The sequence below is a fragment of the Pleurodeles waltl genome, chromosome 3_1, assembly GCF_031143425.1.
Source record: "Pleurodeles waltl isolate 20211129_DDA chromosome 3_1, aPleWal1.hap1.20221129, whole genome shotgun sequence".
Lineage (NCBI taxonomy): Eukaryota > Metazoa > Chordata > Amphibia > Caudata > Salamandridae > Pleurodeles > Pleurodeles waltl.
The window spans coordinates 871,863,872-871,884,569 of record NC_090440.1 but is presented as its reverse complement, the minus strand read 5'-3'; the positions used below and the strand labels follow the sequence as shown (position 1 = coordinate 871,884,569).

At 45.0% G+C, this 20,698-nt stretch overlaps 1 protein-coding gene across 6 annotated transcripts in view; it reads right to left on the bottom strand.

Moving 5' to 3' along the window:
- Window positions 1-20,698, bottom strand: part of AGO4 (argonaute RISC component 4) — a 421,284-nt gene that overhangs the window by 79,795 nt on the left and 320,791 nt on the right. For all 6 annotated transcript variants that reach the window (XM_069223826.1, XM_069223825.1, XM_069223829.1 and 3 more), the window contains one exon: window positions 5,460-5,775. In XM_069223826.1, coding sequence (XP_069079927.1) covers window positions 5,460-5,775 — 316 coding nt within the window. The remainder of the gene's footprint in view (window positions 1-5,459; window positions 5,776-20,698) is intronic.

Below are 20,698 nucleotides of genomic sequence, written 5' to 3'. Positions count from 1 at the left end.
CGGATGGCCAATTAAGCAAGCCTAGAAATCTTCTGTAGCTCTGTATTTCTTAACCAGGCGAGGTGGTATTGGTGGAACTGTAGCTGAGTTCTGCATAATCTCTAGCCCCTCGCTCCAAATGTAGTCAATAACGGGCCTAGTTCTTAATGATTTTCTGGCCTGCTCTTTAAAATCAGTAAGAAAACAGTCTGAGAAACAACCTAGGAGGTGAAAAATTGTTGCAGCCCTGTCCAAGTTGTGGAAACTCCTGATGTCCTCAGGGGGAAGAGTCTGATTCATGAGTGTGTTGGGGGAACAATGATTTCTCCCACTTCCCTCTCCTGAGGTGTTCATCCTCCCTGGGAGGTGCAGCTATTGTGGAGGCTGGTGTCAGCCTCAGTGTTACAGAAGGAGATATGTTCATCGGTGTGGCTAGAGAAGTAGATTGAGGTTGTGGAGGCTGCTGTGGCTGATCCTAGGTAGAGCCCGGAAATCTGCACCTACAGTCTTGAAGCATAGCTAGCAAATCTTGGATAATGGATGCAGGCATCTGTACAGTATCCTGTCTTGGTTAGTGATACTTGTAATGCCCAGTGTTTGTCATGAGGGTATAGTATGAGTCAAAGTCCTGCTGGTCATACTTATTGTAAGGAAATGCCTCCTTGGCATGGTTACCCCCTGACTTTTTGCCTTTGCTGATGCTATGTTTTGAATTGAAAGTGTGCTGAGGCCTGCTAACCAGGCCCCAGCACCAGTGTTCTTTCCCTAACCTGTACTTTTGATTCCACAATTGGCACACCCTGGCACCCAGATAAGTCCCTTGTAACTGGTACCTCTGGTACCAAGGGCCCTGATGCCAGGGAAGGTCTCTAAGGGCTGCAGCATGTATTATGCCACCCTAGAGACCCCTCACCCAGCACAGACACACTGCTTACCAGCTTGTGTGTGCTAGTGAGAACAAAATGAGTAAGTCGACATGGCACTCCCCTCAGGGTGCCATGCCAGCCTCTCACTGCCTATGCAGTATAGGTAAGACACCCCTCTAGCAGGCCTTACAGCCCTAAGGCAGGGTGCACTATACCATGGGTGAGGGTACCAGTGCATGAGCACTGTGCCCCTACAGTGTCTAAGCAAAACCTTAGACATTGTAAGTGCAGGGTAGCCATAAGAGTATATGGTCTGGGAGTCTGTTTTACACGAACTCCACAGCACCATAATGGCTACACTGAAAACTGGGAAGTTTGGTATCAAACTTCTCAGCACAATAAATGCACACTGATGCCAGTGTACATTTTATTGTAAAGTACACCACAGAGGGCACCTTAGAGGTGCCCCCTGAAACTTAACCGACTATCTGTGTAGGCTGACTGGTTCCAGCAGCCTGCCACACTAGAGACATGTTGCTGGCCTCATGGGGAGAGTGCCTTTGTCACTCTGAGGCCAGTAACAAAGCCTGCACTGGGTGGAGATGCTAACACCTCCCCCAGGCAGGAGCTGTAACACCTGGCGGTGAGCCTCAAAGGCTCACCCCTTTGTCACAGCACTGCAGGACAGTCCAGCTAGTGGAGTTGCCCGCCCCCTCCGGCCCCGGCCCCCACTTTTGGCGGCAAGGCCGGAGAAAATAATGAGAATAACAAGGAGGAGTCACTGGCCAGTCAGGACAGCCCCTAAGGTGTCCTGAGCTGAGGTGACTAACTTTTAGAAATCCTCCATCTTGCAGATGGAGGATTCCCCCAATAGGATTAGGGATGTGACCCCCTCCCCTTGGGAGGAGGCACAAAGAGGGTGTACTCACCCTCAGGGCTAGTAGCCATTGGCTACTAACCCCCCAGACCTAAACACGTCCTTAAATTTAGTATTTAAGGGCTTCCCTGAACCTAAAGATTTAGATTCCTGCAACAACAAGAAGAAGGACTGCCTAGCTGAAAACCCCTGCAGAGGAAGACCAGAAGACAACAACTGCCTTGGCTCCAAAAACTCACCGGCCTGTCTCCTGCCTTCCAAAGAACTCTGCTCCAGCGACGCCTTCCAAAGGGACCAGCGACCTCTGAAGACTGCCCTGCTTCGACGACGACAAGAAACTCCCGAGGACAGCGGACCTGCTCCAAAAAGACTGCAACTTTATCCAAAGGAGCAGCTTTAAAGAACCCTGCAATCTCCCCGCAAGAAGTGTGAGACTTGCAACACTGCACCCGGCGACCCCGACTCGGCTGGTGGAGAACCAACACCTCAGGGAGGACCCCCGGACTACTCTACGACTATGAGTACCAAAACCTGTCCCCCCTGAGCCCCCACAGCGCCGCCTGCAGAGGGAATCCCGAGGCTTCCCCTGACCGCGACTCTCTGAAACCTAAGTCCCGACGCCTGGAAAAGACCGTGCACCCGCAGCCCCCAGGACCTGAAGGACCGGACTTTCACTGCAGAAGTGACCCCCAGGAGTCCCTCTCCCTTGCCCAAGTGGAGGTTTCCCCGAGGAAGCCCCCCCCTTGCCTGCCTGCAGCGCTGAAGAGTTCCCTTGATCTCTCATTGACTTCCATTGCGAACCCGACGCTTGTTCTAACACTGCACCCGGCCGCCCCCGCGCCGCTGAGGGTGAAATTTCTGTGTGGGCTTGTGTCCCCCCCGGTGCCCTACAAAACCCCCCTGGTCTGCCCCCCGAAGACGCGGGTACTTACCTGCTGGCAGACTGGAACCGGGGCACCCCCTTCTCTCCATTGGAGCCTATGCGTTTTGGGGCACCACTTTGAACTCTGCACCTGACCGGCCCTGAGCTGCTGGTGTGGTAACTTTGGGGTTGCTCTGAACCCCCAACGGTGGGCTACCTTGGACCAAGAACTGAACCCTGTAAGTGTCTTACTTACCTGGTAAAACTAACAAAAACTTACCTCCCCCAGGAACTGTGAAAATTGCACTGTGTCCACTTTTAAAATAGCTATTTGTGAATAACTTGAAAAGTATACATGCAATTGAAATGATTCAAAGTTCCTAATATACTTACCTGAAATACCTTTCAAACAAGATATTACATGTTACATTTGAACCTATGGTTCTTAAAATAAACTAAGAAAAGATATTTTTCTATAATAAAACCTATTGGCTGGATTTGTCTGAGTGTGTGTACCTCATTTATTGTCTATGTGTATGTACAACAAATGCTTAACACTACTCCTTGGATAAGCCTACTGCTCGACCACACCACCACAAAATAGAGCATTAGTATTATCTATTTTTACCACTATTTTACCTCTAAGGGGAACCCTTGGACTCTGTGCATGCTATTCCTTACTTTGAAATAGCACATACAGAGCCAACTTCCTACACTTATCCTGATACTTCAACTGAAATTCTGAAGGACTGTGTGAGTCCCCGTAGATTCCCTCATCTTCAGATTCCTTCCAGTCCAATAGATGGGTAGGCAGCAGGGATGAAACTTTGTTTGGAGAAGTTTCTTCAGGATGTAAAATAGTTCTTGTGACCTTGATGATCCGAACAGTAGTTGCATATTGTTGACATTAAAGCAGAGGTGGTAATGGTATGTTGTGAAAGTAATGTCTCTCCCGTCAATGGTGCTGCAATCAACGGTGTGGTCATCGATGGTTTCATCGATGATGGTGCAGACGACATCGGCCTTGACGATGGAGGAGTCGTCAACATAGTTGTGGTCACTGGAGGGACCGTAGACAGAGGGTCTGTAGATGTTGTCAATGAATGCTTTTGTGAGGATTGCTTTGTTGAGGGGAATCTTTTTGAATTGTGGCGATGTTTAGTCCACCGCCTCCGAGGGTCTAGTGCCAAATACTTTAGAGGATGAAATGAGTGTATGAATGGCTGCTGTCAATGTTGCAGACTGCCTCGTTGACCGGATGGTGGTGAGAGTACATGCTGAAAAGGTTTGAAAAAATCTTACAATTCTTTACCGGATGTTGAGGGTACAGGCAATACAGTCTATGGGGGCAGTCCACATGTAGCCTTTTCTTCCCACAAGATTTGTAGGAACGAAAAATACCTTTCTTGAATGAATTAGATACTGCAGCTGTCGAAAACGTTTTTTTAACCAAAAAAAAAACAAAAAACAGCTGTGCAGTAAAGAAATCTGAGGGAAACTACGTCTCTTGGGAGTATTCTAGAGGGTGTTGGCATCTGATTGGACAGTTCAAATGTTTTTTTAAAAGGACAGATAGGCTACTAAACTAATTTCCTACTGCCATTGTAGCCTATCATGGTTCTTACATACTGCGTTCCTAAGGTACCTTGGGACTCCCACTTCAATGACGGGGAATGATTCAAGCATGTGAATCTATGAAAGATCCAATATAGGATAAACAGTAGATGCCCATGCGCACTAACACCGAGAAGGAGGAGTCACTTTCCTGTGACTCAAATATGCTTCTATGAAGAAAAACGTGCAACATTCCAAACCCAACACTAGCTGGCAGGAGTGTGCAGAGCTTGTGTATCTACAAGCCACACATACCATCACATATCAGAACAGTATTGCTCTCTTGGTTAAGCTTAATTGTGAGCTTTCTGCATCATTCTTTAGAATGGTAGTAAGCTTTCAAACACCTTTATTTTGCTCTACCCAACTACACACTTACCTGCTGATTAACCACTCCTGAGTTCACCGTTAGTCATCTTGTCTACTGGAGTGTATTTCCATTTTATTATGCCCACTAACATGCCCTAGTGTCAGTTTTTCTTTTTAATAAATAACTCCACGTGTAAAGTAATACGAGGTGCCAAGAACAAAATAATCCATGTGGATAATTTTGAATGCCCAGTAGAAGGGAGACCCAGGAGCATGATTTTCAATTAGAGATCTAGTTGAGAAACAATTAGTTTGGGCTGAAAATACTAGACTGAGACAACGGCATGCTTGGTGTTAATCAAAATTGGCATTATTTCCTTAATGCTGATTCTGGACTACATTGAAGACCAAGAGGATTTTATAGTAAGCTTTGTTATGGAACAGAAGGGAATGCCTGGGTTCTGATATTGGCTCAGATTCCATGTAGCTGTGCATCCCTAAGCTCAATAGAAAAATAACAATGCTTGCACAATCAACACAAATCAGAGGCACTTTCTACTTGGACCTCACTGAGCGCAAAGCAGAACTACTCTTGAAAAAGTACAACCTAATACACCACACCTCATACACATTTGTAGCAGGGCAATGTGCAAATCAGCCCTCCAAGACAGCATATATCTGAATAAGTGAAGACCTCTGGTGATATTTGGCGTGAAGCCAATCAATAAAAGACTACCAGAATAAACACAATAGCAGCTTATAAACCATAATAATACTACTGATAATCTAATTGAAACAAAAATTAGAATCCAGTATGTAAAAGAATCCTTGAAACCAGAGCAAGAGGTACATTAACCTTGTGGCAGATCGTGTTCAGCAAATCAATACACATTTTCATTTCTATCACAGACAACAGCATGCAACAAGCACAAAGCTCTAGGATGGAGAGTACCTGCTTCATCTGTCCCTCTGAGACCCCACCTCTGTAGTAAATTATTCGTGTGGGCTTGAAGCGCGTGGACTTGTAGAACTGGATAAGTAGCTCGCGCACCATGTTTGTCAAATCCTGGATGACCTCTTGACTGTAGAGGAGCTCTTGGGCAGTGTCCTGGCGTGAGGTCTGCACGCGGACTGTAGCACAGTAGCGACTAGGGTGACCATCCATGCTGCCCACCACAGCAGCGATGGAGGGCTTCTTGCCATCCCCAGCAGGAGGGTGAGTGACATCTGCCCCCAAGAAGATGACTGGCTGCTGGAACACAGTTGGCCTGTAAGATTGTTGAAAAAATAAAATGTTACTTACCCCCTTTTAAGGATCTGTTAGTTGCATGTAGTGCTGTAAACTTACATGCTACGCATACTACTCACATTCAGAGATGGGCTTGGATATGCAACCTGTTTTTATTTGAAGACGACAGTTACAAGACTGGTTGCAACTCGTCCTGTAGTCCACAATGCACAAGGATAAAGGTTCCACCGAAGATCGCTTTCCACTCATCTGGCTAAGTATCACAAGTGAAGTCAGGCATCAAGTAAGAGAGTAAAGTGTTTTGTGTATTGTAGAAATTGAAGCAGTGATTAAATATATGACCACTGCTTCCAGGGAGGTGGGTGAGCACATTGGAATCTACAGCACTACCTGATACGAACAGATGCTTACAGAGTAACCTCTTCTGTTCATGGTATGTATGGCTTGTAGATGCACATGCTCAGCATGTGCACTGTAAAGCCAATCTCCCAAAAAGCAGCTTCTTGCAGGCAGATGTTTGGAAATAATTTCTTAACACCGTCTACCCAACCATTGGTAGGCTAGTATAGCTACACAGTAGATGTGTGAACAAGTGTGTTGTAGACAAGTGGCAGCTTTGCAGAAGTCAGCTAGCAGGATGTTACCCAGGAAAGCAACAGTGGCACCCTTTTTGTGAGTGGTGTGTGCTCTGGTTCTGGAGGTGGGGAACACGAACAGTGTGCTTTAGCACAGCATAGCCAGTCTGAACACACTTAAGGATCCATCTCACAACGCCTGATTTAGAGATTGGATGTCCCTTGTATGGTTTAGCAAAGGCTACAAAAAGCAGGTATGTACTGTCAACATACTAAGTGTTGAGAGAACATAAGGCCATTTTTGCTACACAGTCCGATTATTGAAAAGACTGGCAGCTTAATGGTCTGGCTGATATGGAAATGCAAAATTACCTCTGGAAGGAATTTGGGGTTAGTCCCAAGGACCACCCTGTCCTGTGGACCTAGTTGCAAGGTTCCTGAAATGTTAGGGCTTTGAGCTTGCTAATACACCTTACCGAGGGAGGATGTTGCTATTAAGAAAGCTACTTTGTGACAAACTGCAAGTTACAAAAGTGAAGGGCTATGTTGAAATACCACACTGGGGCAGATGTTCAAGTAGGTACCACATTCTTAAAAACTTCCATGAAGGCCCCGACCACAGGGGTTCTGGAGGATGAATGATCTCTATTTTGCATATATATTCCAACTGCGGGCAAGTGTAAGCTTATGGAGGTGTATTTCAGGTCTGCCTTTCATAAATGTAAAACAGAGCTAATGTTACCTTGGACAGAGACCTTAAAGGGGTCTATTTATTTGAAATACAGTGGTGGACAAATTATTTCAACTTGTATGCATTACATTCACATGTAGTGGCTTTATGTGCCTCACAGTATAAGCACACGCTTCTCTCCAAACTCTAGAATCTACGGTGCCAAGTTGCTTGGGTAAGCTATCTGAAGTCTGGATCTCTGAGTTGGCACTTCTGTTGAAGAAAGTTCGACTGGGCTGAGCAGCAGCACCTTGAATGGGCTGATTCACACCTCCAGAAGCTTGAAGTACCAGGGTTTGGCTGGCCAGTTTAGAGCAGCTAGGATGAGTGTCCTAGACACTTGTCTCATTTGCCTCACTATGCAAGGACTGAGAGGGAGGAGGAAGAAAAGCATGGGCAAATATCCCCTAAAAATTCAGCCATCATGCATTGGCTGTGGACTATAGGCACCTTGAAGCACAGCCCTGGCATTGTATGTTAGCTGGAGTGGCAGAGTTTTCAATGGTCTGGGTGCTCCACTAATGAAAGTGCCTTTGGAGGCCTTGTGAGTGTTATACATTCTGCTGAGCAGGTCTACAAATTCCTTGTCCAACAGTGGTCTGCTAAAAGGTAGATCTTGATGTGGATTGCCCAATAGCAGATCTCCTGCGCAAGTGCAGACAGCTGTGGGGAGTGAGTGTCACTTCCAAATGTGGCACATGGCCATAATGTCAGTTATGAAGACAGTTTTCACATGGCTGAGCTTGAGAAAAGCTTGACAGGCTAGACTGACCGCCAGGACTTTAAAGTAGTGGATGCGACAGCCCAGGTGCAAGGGAGTACAGATGCCTTTGAATGTTATGTGACTGAGGGGTGCTCTGACACCAAGAGGGGCTGCGGTGATAATGGTCCCTAGCGGGAGAAGGTTGAGGGGAGGCCAACCAAGCAACAGGCTGTTACTGTTGCACCAATGTGGAGTGTGTAGTCTGAGCCTTTATCACCACTAGATCCCATCTTTGACCATCCATTTGTGACCACTAATTTGCAAGGCACTCTTAGGAGTGGGTGCACGTGCAGTCTAGGATGTGGTACTAAAGGCATGAACTCAGCATCCCCAGATATTACATTACATTACAGTCCTTAAAGTAAACAGTCTATTCTGAAAAAGGTAGCAGCTGTTCGAAAGGAATCACCCTCTGCTTGTTAACGGGTGCTTTTCAGGTAACTGCATGCATTCAGTGTAGAGCCTGGGAACAGATGAATTTGTTGGAGGTATGACTTTTTTTTACATGGATAGTGAGCCCTACACTGTGGAGAAGAGACATGACTGTCAGAGCAGCATCAACAGGTAACAAGCATTTGCAGTGCAAGAGGATTTATTCGAGTTGGAGCTATTGGCATTGTAAATGCCTAACTGGACTTTTTTGCCACATTAGTCAACTCTACTGCCTATCTTGGTCCTTTCTATCACAATTCCAGTGGCCCTGCATGTAACTACAGGACTATTAGGCCTATTGAAATACTTTTTTTAAACCCGGCCCTTAAAACACAAACTACTCCTAGCTGCAGAACATATTTACTTGGCAGTTGTTACAGGCGACATTAGGCAATGAATAAATAATTGTACTCCCAGAATGCATGCTTACTGGAAATTAAATGGATTCTGGCTCAAGATGGTGAAGATGAGAAGAAAAATTGTAAGGAAATTGGGACGAGGGTGATAAAGGAAATCTAAAAAGCAGAGGACGATAATAAGCAGAAAGGAAATTTATGAAGAGGAAAGCTTAAGAAGGAAACCGTGGGATGATTGAGAGAGACTGAAGGGTAGCAGACAAAAGTGAGAAGGTAAGGGGAAAGAAGGTCAATGAAGCCCACAAATGGACTGAGGCCAACAAGATAAAAGGAAAGAATGAGATGATGGAAAGTAAGACGGAAACAGGGCAAATGAAGTCCGAAGTAAGAGGGCATGGACAGTCAATTTCAGTTTTCATCTTATCGTTAATGAATAAAATTCAGCTTTCTTCTTTATTATGGTGCTGATAGTTTTTTTTTTTTTTTTTAGAGTGCTAGTTGTCTTGGGAATAGGAAGGAGGAGCGAATCCAGGAGATGCTCAGAAGAAAGCAAAAGATGGTGAAATGCAGCTGACAAAGTCTATGAAAAGGAGGGAGGCTGTGAAGACCGGCCTGACAGGGAGTGAAAGGAAACCAATGGTACAGCAAAAGCCTGGAAATCTGCTATTGGTTGTGAAGACTGGAATGCAGCAGAGATGGAGATGGCAAGTTCAGGAGGACATTGATGGAAAGGAAGGGAGAAGGAGGCAGTTGAGTGGCGGGTGCAGGCTGATTATGGGATACCGTCTGGAGGCAGTTATTGAAGAGGAAGAATGAAAAGAGGGTGATGACAGCACTGGATGATCTGAAGGAATTTGATAAAAGAGAGGGAAGCTGTTGAGATTGAAGCGCTAGAGTGAGGAAAGAAAGTGGAAGAAAATGAGAGCGAGAACGATGTAGCCGATGGGAGGAAAAAAGGTCAGCATGGAGAGGAGGGAGGCTAATTAGAAGCAGGAGAAATATGGAGAGAAAGAATAGCAGAAAGTGGGTCGTGGTGGAAAGCCAGAGAAGCGAACAGAGCGCAACAGCGATCAGAAGTAGAAGGATGCTGATAGACTGAAGAGAGGTGGTGAGAGTCGGGTGTAGACAAAAAAAGGCGATTAAGAAGGATTACGATCAGAGGTATGAGGAAAAGGGTGATGAGAAAAACAGACTTTGTAGGAAGCTGGTGTGGTGTGTGGTGGGAACCTATGGTACTTACACCTTCTGCCATGTCCAGGGTTCCCCTATTAGTAGAGTGTAGTCAGTGTCTAGACAGCAGGTTCTTTAGAGGTAGCTGTGGGTGAGCAGCCAAGGCTTATCTAGGTGACATGCAAAGCTCATGCAATACCACTTGTAGTCACACAGCACTTACATCCATGAAAGAAACCACACAGTGTTACAAAAATAAAGGTACTTTATTTTAGTGACAATACCAAAATTACTAAAAGGCAATACCCCCCTAGAAGGTAAGAAAACACTCAATAGGTACACTAGTAATCAACGGTTTTCACATCCCAGTCATCAGAAACAACTCTGGGTATTATTATATCATTCATAGAAAGTTTAAACACATATGGTATTTGAATGTCCTCCGTCAGGCTGTATATATCAAATGGACCTTATCCTAAACAATGCCCATCAGGAATTGGTATAGCGGAAATGCTCACGAAAGACAAATTTCTGCAGACCTTGGGAAAAGAAAAATGAGGAAAGCTTATACAGTCAAGGAAAGCCACATATAGTTCCATTGGAATAGAAGGTAATTTGTTTTGAGCCAAATTATCAGTTTACGTGTTTTTGATAGTTCAGATGTAGAAGAGACAGATTATTCCGAAAAGGTGTCAGTGATGTCAGCAAAGTATCCAGAAGCAGTTTATGAAAACTGGAACCGTACATGAAGGAGGTCTGGAAGAAGTCTGCGGTGGTTCATAATAAATGACACCATCCGTTTGTATAGAGGTCGAATCCTATCAATGTGCAATTTCTGTATTGCCTGTTGCAATAGATGTTAGTGGAACTAATGAAAGATAATTTTCCAGCCTCCCCAAGCTAGGAGAGGTGTCCGCATTGCTGCTCAAAACTTGTAGAGGGACATCTTGACCCGTAGTGAGAGGGATTCGGGTACTACTGGTTGTTCCTCTTGGTCTGCTGTGTAGGATCAGCCACATGGTGTTACTTGACACTGTCGGAGGAGAACATGCGGTTTTCTTTAGAGCCAGGCAGCAGTGGTTGAATAACAGATCTGGTGCAGTGTATTCCCAGGACTGGAACCGGTGCACGATAGGAAGGACCAAACTCCTTTTTCACAGCAACTTTTTCACGTACTAGATCCCCAACCTTTGGAATCCAGCTGGTAGATGTTATTAGTACATCCTTAATTCCTAAAGAGGCAGCACTGGCAGAAGCATTGTCATCACTGAACTGTTGTAATTCCTGCAAGACAGTGACACGTTCATTTATGTCAAAGGGTGTTTCTGCCGCCTCCACTCAGGACCATCAAGATCTGGACCACATTTGAATTCCAGACAGGCACTCGTATGAAGTACGACCCCCCAGTGTCCTTCTAGGCAGGTTAAGTGCTCTCTGCACTCCATACAGGTGATTAAGCCAACTATGACCCGTACCTAATACTCCGGGTGTTAAGGACTGCTCTAAATCTCAGTTTCATCGTTCCGTGACACTATTTCCCTCGGGATGATACGGAGACAAGTAATGGAGTTGGAACCCTAAAGAAGCCTTGGCACCCCTGAATGCCACTGAGGCGAAAGTAGGGCCCTGGTCCGAGTGGAAAGCCACAACTGCATATGTGCCATATGTGCCAATAAAGACTTGCAAATCTTTATCAAAAGTCAGCCGAGCGTTGTGGCCACACCCATAGAAATCTGGAGCAGGAGTCAACTGCGACTAAGATGTATTTATATGCACTGTCAGGGGACCACAATGGTCCAAGTGCACACATTGTAATGGTTTGTTAGAAATTAGGAGCGGTGTCTGCGGTGGACCCCTTAATTTGTTGGCAGATATCACAACAAAGGACATCCTGCTTGGTCTGTTTGTATAGACCTGGCCACCAATAACGGGCCTGCAATAATGATTTTGTAGCCACCACACCTGTATGGGCAGAGGCAACTCCCTCATGCGCTGACTTTAATCAATTCTGGTCTATTAGGAATTACTCACCTGGTATTTTTACTTCTGCATCCAAGAAACCTCCCATCCAGTAGGAATATTTGATGGGATATCCTTTAGGTAAAGGTGTGCCACCAGCCGAGGCTTTCACGGCTGCCAGTATTTCAGCGTCCGGTTTCGTTCTAGAACGAGTTACTGCAGCAACAGAAGCCATAGCTACTGCCGATTTGGCTGCTGCATCAGCCAATGTATTTCCAGCAAAGTGTATTCCAATGCGCTGGTGTCCAAGTGTACGTACAACATGGACATTTGATAGCGTTTCCTTTAGATTTGCTACTTCCCCCCCACAGGAGTTTGTCTTTGATGGTGTTACCTTTGGAATCTCTGAACCCATTCTGGAGCCAGTAATGCAGATATTTATTAAAGGACTGGACATAATAGTGCAAATGAAAGACAATCGGTGTAAGCTGGTCAGGATCCGTATGTTTCAGTGCCATCACCAGAGCCCTTAGCTCTGCTAGTTGTGCAGTGCAATCCGCTATGGTTTGCGTAAAGGTATGTTGTGGATAGAATTTAATAACCTCCATTTAACTTCTTATGACTGTGCAAGCAGCAGAATATTGGTGCTCTGTGCCTGTAGCAGTTGTGCTGAGCCATTGGTGTACATGACTGACATTGATCAACGAGCAATGTATTTGCCGGACCTGGGTATTCTAGTTCATATTGCAAAAATTCTTGAGTTTGTAACTTTGGGTCATAAATATAGTCAACATCAGTGGCTGTCAGAGACGTTGCCCATTGGATCCAACGTGGATGTAATGCTTTAGCGTTTGGAACGCTGGCTCTGGTAACAGCCTCAAGGGCTGAGATTGGAGATACGACAATGTGTTTCCCCTGGGCTAATGGCCTTTCTTTAATGACAGCCATCTGAACAGCAGTGAGAATTTTCTCAGTAGGAGCAAAACGCTGTTCTGCTGTAGAGTACAAATGTGATTTGTATGCAATCGGGACTGTCTCACCCTCATTGAATGTTACATAGGTGAAATCAATGGCACCAGCAATTACTCTGATGACCAGATGTTTTTTATTGTCCCTTGTGTGTAGGTGTTGTGCTGCAAGCATGTCTTGCTGCAATGCTCTGAGGACGCATGTGTGTTCGACTGTCCAACATTTACTGCAAAAGCCAGGACGTATCAAGTCATAACTGTTTGATGCATGATGCGTAATCTGGAATGTATGTTCTGCCAAAATTTAGAAAACCCAATAGTGATTGGAGTTGAATGGTATTTGGAGGTTGTAACTGTGCACATTTTTCTAAGAAATTCCCTAAAACAAGACACGAAAGAAGGCTGTTTTTTTAAAATTTATTTTTAATTGAATTTATAGACTAATTTGGCAAATCCTACAACAATACGGGCTACCCGTCTTAGATGTTGCAGTAATTCATCATCCGTAAGGTAGATGTCCTCTACATCGAACAATGCTTCAGGGTCAATGTCGTGCAATATTGAAGTTACATGAGCCGCGAACAGTCCTGGACTATTTTTGAACCCCTGTGGTAAACGAAAAAATTTCTGGGAGCCTAGTTCACTGAAACTTGTTAAGTCTCTACACTCAGGCGCCATATTTTGGCAGAAACCACCACTGGAAATATCCAATGCTGTTTTGTATTTTTTGCGCACTATGTTGTTCATAAATCCTGTGAGTTTTGTATAGCATATGTTAGTCTAGGACTATTTGAGTGTCTGTAGCCTAAGACTGTTCTGTATGAATGGTCCGGTTTAGCTACAAGGAACAGAGGATTATTCATTGGTGAGACACTGTTCGATTACGCCCTGGTACTCTAGTTGTGTGAGGATTTCCCTCATGGGTGCTTTAGCATCATGTTGTATTGGGTGGTGAGGTTGGGATTTATTTTTAATTGGAATTACATGATGGGGGAAATCTTTATCCTACCCTATGTTGTTGCAGTAGAATGCAGGTGCCTGCGCCAATGCCCAATCAACGGCGTGGGATTCTGCAAGCTCATCGGGAACAAGTGGCAAGAAAGGTTTGATAGCCTCTTCCCCATATGGGCAAGCACGGGCAAATTCAGGTGGCCAATCCTTTTCGGCAAGTTAAATACCGTAAACATTGATGTCGCAGTCCCAAAAGTTTGCATCAATTGGGCGTTCAAAGTCTAACTGTATCATTACGGTCACCGTGTCAGGCGTGGAGCCACGCATGTCTGCAGTTTCAACTTCTAAGAAGTTATCAGTTGCTTTCACCTCCAGATGCTCTTGAAGATTCCGGTGAACTCGTGACCTCTGCTGCGCTGTCTAGCAGAGCTAGCGCCCACGTCTTGTTCTTCAACAGAGCCCTTCTCTTGAGGGCTTTGATGAATCCCACCTGCTGCCACTTTTTTCTTTTTAAATTGGGGTTTGTGTTGGGGAAGTTTCTCTTTTACAGAAACTTCTGTAGAGTGTTGTGATTCCGGTCTCGGTTTCACGTACTGAGTTCTTCGCTCTGACCACACACCTCACTGCGTTTTTCCAGTTAGCCCTGAAAGGAACTAGATTGGCATGTATCAGTATATTGATATGTCAGGCATTTTTATATTATCTCTATTTCTGAGATTATATCTATTCTGCGGGGTCTCCGAATATGGAGATTCTCCCTTTTTTTTTTTTTTTTAGGTGTTTGTTGTTTTTTATCCCAGTGTTTTTTAGAACCCTCAGGTGCTTGCCTTTTAGAATCTTTAGTAGATTTACCCTGAAACTGTGGTTTTGGGGTCCGGTCCCAAGACTCTCTTGACCAATACTGGAATAGGTCTCTGCGATAATCTTTGGCAGCGCACGTTCTTGATCCTGTGGAGGAACGTCCAGAAGCAGCATACCTACTTCTAGTGCAAATGCTTCCCCTTTAAGGCAACTTAATATAATTGAAGAAACACTGGCAAAATTGCCCATAAGTTGCATCCCCAAGTCTAGGGCCGGGGCAGCCCTGTATTCATCTTGAATTTGTTTTAACACTTCCGGAAGATTGGCAAGTGTCTGTGTACCATGTGCGGTAGTATAGAGCGTGGTAAATACGGTGCCCCAAGTATTGCAGTTATCTACTGTGTGAGCCATCCCAAATGGGAAGCACAGTTTTTTTTTTGTTTATTAGTTTAACAACATGTACACTTTGCAGGATATGTCTCCGCTTTTTTTTCCTGACCCTTTATCTTTACATTTAACATTTCGTTGCCATTTACATATTATGTCGGTATAGCGTCCAATATATGATTTGCTGCCAGGTAATGCCACAAGGTTTAAAGGAAAGTAAAAACAAAGGAAACAAAAAGACATCAATCCAGCCAGAAAAAACCTGCTTCAGAACTTAGTAACTGGTGTTTCCATATATTGATTGTTATGTTTGTGCATGTTGCCTGTTTGTTTTTGGTGTTATACAAGAGAATGATCCTTCAGGGAGGAGGAAGTAGGCGTGTTTTGTAAGGGGAGGTTGAGGTGCATTATTCAAAATGGTTATGTTTTTGAAGGTATTATCTGCATGTTGTATAAGCTTCACTGGTTAATGGTGTACAGGTATGCTTGTTACTGGATTGGTTGTTTATCCAGTTCAGGTAGGTCAATTGTCATTTTTTTGATCCAGTTATTCTATAATAGTGTCCCATATTTCTGTGCCTTTGATTTCCGTGCCGTTGTCGCGTAGTGTCTAACACTTGTGTCTCAGCTTTGGACCAGTGTAGCATCTCTAGTGTCCAACGATGTATACTAGGTGCACTGGGTGATTTCCATTGCGTTGCAATTAGACGCTTGAATAGAATAAACGCAAGGTCTGCACTTCTGTGTTTTTGTTTATCTGCTCCTTTTCGTGTGCGTATTCCCAGTAGGCAGGACTCTGGAGTGGGGGTAAGTGGTAATCTCGACCATGTGGTTGTGTGCGTCGTTACTTCTAGCTATATGCGATGTAACGGTGGGCAGCTACACGTCATGTGTAAGAAATCTGCTTCCGGTGTCCCGCATCTTGGAAATTCCGGGTTGGATACATGCATTTGATTCTTGCTGGGGTGAGGTAGGTCTGGTGCAGATAGTTTAGTTGTGTGTATCGGAAGCAGGCATTACGTGATATTTCTTTTGTGTTTAGTGTGCCATGTTCCATTGTTTTGTGTGTATGGTTGTATTTAGCGTAGTCTCCCATCTATTTTTTGCTTGTATTTGGGGCTCTTCCGGATGACCCTGTAGGATACCGTATATCCAGGATATATCCGCTTGTGTGCCTGACCTGTTAATAATTCGTGTAGTATTGGTGCTGTTGGAGGCTCATTGCTGCCATTTCCCCATGCACTTCGCACCACATTTTGTAGTGCCCTATATGTGAGAAATTCACGTTTGTCCAGGTTTTGTCTATTCGTTAATTCTTCATATGTTAAGAAATGTCCTTCTTCGAATATGTTGCCAAGTGTGTTAATCCCTTTGTCTGCCCATTTGGTTAGCTTAGATCGTCTTATTGTATTATTTAGTCCCGGGATTGTTAGTAACAGGATTTTAGGTGAGTATGGCGTCTTACGTCCTGTTGTCACTACATATCGATGCCAAATCCAATCTGCCATCCCCAGTAGTAGATTATCAGTCTTCATTAGTTTGTCATGGCTAATAAGCCAATGCATTGTATCTGTATTTCCCATTACTGTGTTTACCATTTGGTTTTCAGGGCCATTTGGGTTGCACATCCAGTCCATGATCCAGTGTATTTGTGCTGCTGCATAGTATAGTTCTAGCTGAGGTACACCCATCCCTCCTTCCTCTAATGGTAAGTATGTCTTAGCTAGTGCTATTCGGGGGCGGCCTGTAGCCCATATCAGGTCTGTTAACAGGCTGGTTAGAGGCGCGAAGTAGCTCTTAGGGAGTTTAAGTGGTAGTGCTGGGAAATAATATAACATTCGTGGTAGTATGATAATTTTGGCTATGGCTACTCTTCCCATAGGTGAGAGTGTGAGCGAGCACCAAAAAGGACAGAGTTTCTTGTTGCCCTGGTCAACCGATCTAGGTTACCTTCTCTAAGGTCTTGTTTGTTGTGGTAGATTTGTACCCCTAAGTATTTGAAAGTGGTGTGACACCATTGCAGTTTATGTGTGGGGATTATTTCCCTATGGAGGTCTGGTACTATGCGCATCGGGAACAGGCATGACTTTGCCCAGTTTACCCGCAGTCCCGACAAGTCCCCGAATGTGTCTAACAGGTGTAGAATATCTGTTAGGGATTCCGGGCTATTGCGCAGGTATATCAGTGAGTCATCTGCGTATAGCAAGATGACCTTGTAGGCCCCTCTGTCAGGGATGCCCCATTTTGGAGCCTCCTCTTGTAGGCACGCTGCTAATGGTTCTATTGCTATTGCAAAAAGTAATGGTGACAGTGGGCATCCCCGTCTAGTGCCTCTGCCTATTTCGAATTTCTTCGATATAGTTTTACCTGTTGCTTTCGGGTCTGTGTACAGTATTTTTATCCATTTTATGAATGTGTTGCCGAAGCCCATATTTTTAAGGGAGCTAAGCAGGTGTGGCCAACTTAGTTTATCGAATGCCTTTTCTATATCTAGAGATACTGCCGTCCTTGTGTAATCTAGCTCTGGTGTTTCAGCTATGAGTCGCAGCAGGCATCTGATGTTTATATGTGTACTGCGTCCAGGTATGAACCCGGATTGGTCCAGGTGGATCAATGTGGACATTAATGGGAGTAGTCGATTTGGTAGTACTTTCCCTAGTAATTTGCAATCGGAATTTAATAGTGACAGTGGCCTATATGACCGGACATCTAGTGGATCACGCCCTTTCTTAAGGAGGACCACTATAGTTGCTTCGCGCTGTGATTCTGGGAGGGGTCCGCTATCAAATGCTTCTTGCAACATTTCTAGATATGTAAACAAACAAACTATTCCATCCGGTGGTTGATGTTAAGGCGTCGCACATCCGATATAGGTAAGACTGAGTATCAAATACAAAGAAAAATAGTCATGTGGAGGGTGCCGGCCTGGTACGTGAACCCAACCACCACGGGTTTCAGAGTGCACAAAAACACAAGTGGTCCTACAAGGGCCACCTATGTCCTGCGCTGTACTAGACAAAGTGAAAAGGTAAAAAGCGACCAGGGCACTCCAAACTTCATAGAACCGAGATACGTAGAATAACAAAAAGATTTATTGGTAAACCTTCATGATAATACCTTCCATGTACTTAAGGTCAATACATGAAAATTCGGTAACAGCCTGTTCATATAGTACAATTAATGTCCATATAAAGTGACCAATACATGTATATTCGGTAACAGCCAACACGTGTTTCGTCCTCAATGGACTTCTTCAAGGCTGGAAACAAAGAACAAATTGGAGCTCTTAAACAAAATAAAATCTCTACCAATCGGTAGGTAACATTTATGGGTAAAACCCTTTGTTTTAATTAGAAAATAGTGAGAGGTGAGCATTAGGTATAGGTCAAGTGTAGAGACCCATTGCGAGTAATGCGCAATCAAAATAGAGAAAACCCATTAATTCGGGATGTGTTGAGTCTAAAGAAGTAATCTATTAGGTAATACAGGTAGTGCATAACAGTGAAAAAACCCAGACTTGACAATTTGTGAATAATGGAGATAGTAACACCCATCAATAGAACCAAGAGGTGTGCTGCGGGGGGTGTAGGTTTTTTATATCCCCTTTCTTTCCAGAAGGAAAGGGGATTGTGATAAGATTGATATTCCATGCACATGCGTGATATAACATGGCGCCAGACGGCATATAAAGCATATAAGGTTACCTCATGAACTAAAATGTAAATGGGAATCACGATGTTAATGTTGGAGTTCCAAGTGGAAATTCTGGAAAGGTAGAAAAGGCCCAGAGAAAAGATACATTACTAATGTGCAGGGCTCATGTAGGTCCAGTGAGAAAAGAGGAATGTTGGAGTCAAAAATAAGACCTACCAGGGAGACCGAAGGGTTCTCCATCTCAGTAACAAAGTCCATTTATAATCCCGAGACGGATATTAGTAATACGCGAATAGTGCGTATGCAGATAGAATGTGTCTGTGGTGAGAGGAACACTCTAATTGTGGTTTTGGTAAGAGCAGTCTGTAAAAAATAGAGTTGTGCAGTGCAGTGGTTTGAGGTAGTACTGTGTCTTTGAGCCATTGCTCTAGATAGTGTTCAGCGTTCGGAAGCTCTAGTTGTTCCGGAACCCCAATAAACCTCACGTTGCTCCTTCTCGAACGGCTTTCAGCGTCCTCCGCTCTGCGTTGTAGTGATGTTATGTCATGTCATTTTCCATACTTTGGATCTGTGCTTTCATCTCTGCTATTGCTGGTTGGACTGATTCTAATGCCGTCTCGTTAGTGGCGACTCTTTCCGCCAATTTCCGTTGATCGGTGCGGAGTAGGTTGACTTCCAATACCACTGAGTCTATTTTTCCCTCTAATGAGGTCTTCGGGTCTAGTGCCACTTGTAGTACTTTGGTGAATTGTGCGGAGTGAGCAGCCAGAGTTTCAGTCCTCCTTCGCAGAGCATCCGTTTGAGTGTCCATTTCTCCTTCAAGGGGGTTTGTCTCAGTCTCTGCGTTGGGGTGTGTCTTAGGGAGTTTTGGTTTGCCCATACTTGTGCTTGTCGTGGTAACGTTGTTTATTGTATGAGGTAGTATTTATCCTGGTGTCCTGTGTTTTAATTTTGGTAATTTGGTAATATAATTCGCCTTTTTTTTTTCCCCTTCTGCCTCCTTGTTTGTTGTAGTCGTTCAGATAGGGGCTGGGGCCTTATATAAACACAGCTCGCTGTTGGCTTCTATTTAGAGTTTATTTGTTAAGTTTTTACTGTTATCAACCATTTTTCTTTTGTTCCACTGCCTTTTTCATCTTTCTTTTTTGTTGCTCTGTTCTTTACTCTTTTGCGTGTCCTCCCTCCCACCCTGATTCACCTCGGGGGAAAAGATTGTTTTCTTCTGGAGGGGAGGGTGCCGCCTCCCTTCTCCCGCGATGAGTAGCGCGGGCCCCCGGGGTGTCTAGTTTTGCCCGCGTTGCCGAGCCAGATGTGCCAAGGCAAGGCCTTACCCCTTCCGTCCGAGCTCACTTGCGGGACCGTTTCACGCCGTCAGGCGCTCTGGAGGCGAGCCCGTCCTGCCTGCGTGGTCCCGGCCGGATCGGGGCCCGGTCTGCACTATCGCGACGTCCCTCCTCCGCGTAGGAGTGCCGCCGCTGTTTCCTTTTATCCGCTTCAGGGGAGAAACCGCTTCCGGACGGAGAGCGCTTGTCCTCCTCACCCCTCTCTGGGACGGCACAGCTTCTCCAGCGTTCGGCGCCGCTTCTGCAGTTAGGCCGGGTCGGGCGCCGGCAGGGCCCCTCCTCTCCCCTCCGATGGTCCTCCAAAGCCGATCTCCCAGTTGTGCAGTGACAAACGCTGCTACAGGTTTGTTGCACCCCCGCGCATCCTTTTTAGGTTGTTGACGATTGCAGGAACATTTTATATTTGCCGTTTATTGGTGGGCCGCGAGCGGAGCTCAAATCACACGTCTGCTCCGGCCGCCATGTTGACCACGCCCCAGAAGCACATAGTTAATATTCTATGTGCATTGTGAGGTCCCTTTTGGGGAAAATACTGCTTCCAGTGCATTTATTTTTTTAGCTAACCTAAATGGAATCTCTTCCTGTTTGGCGGGTACCTTACCCATAATCAAATGTAGTTGCAGGATTAATACCCGGCGTTGTTCCATGTGGTCGTGCTGGAGCAGCACGTGCTGGGTTTGTAGTTAATGTTTGCATTACAAACATTACTAAATACTATATATTGCCGTAAGTGCAGCATATAAGCGGCGAACCTCCGCTACCGTCAAGGTTGCTCCATCAGGGTACGGTGTATATATGGCCAATAAAGGCCAGGTAGGACCAGCATTACTTAGAGGACCTAACCTAACGTGTA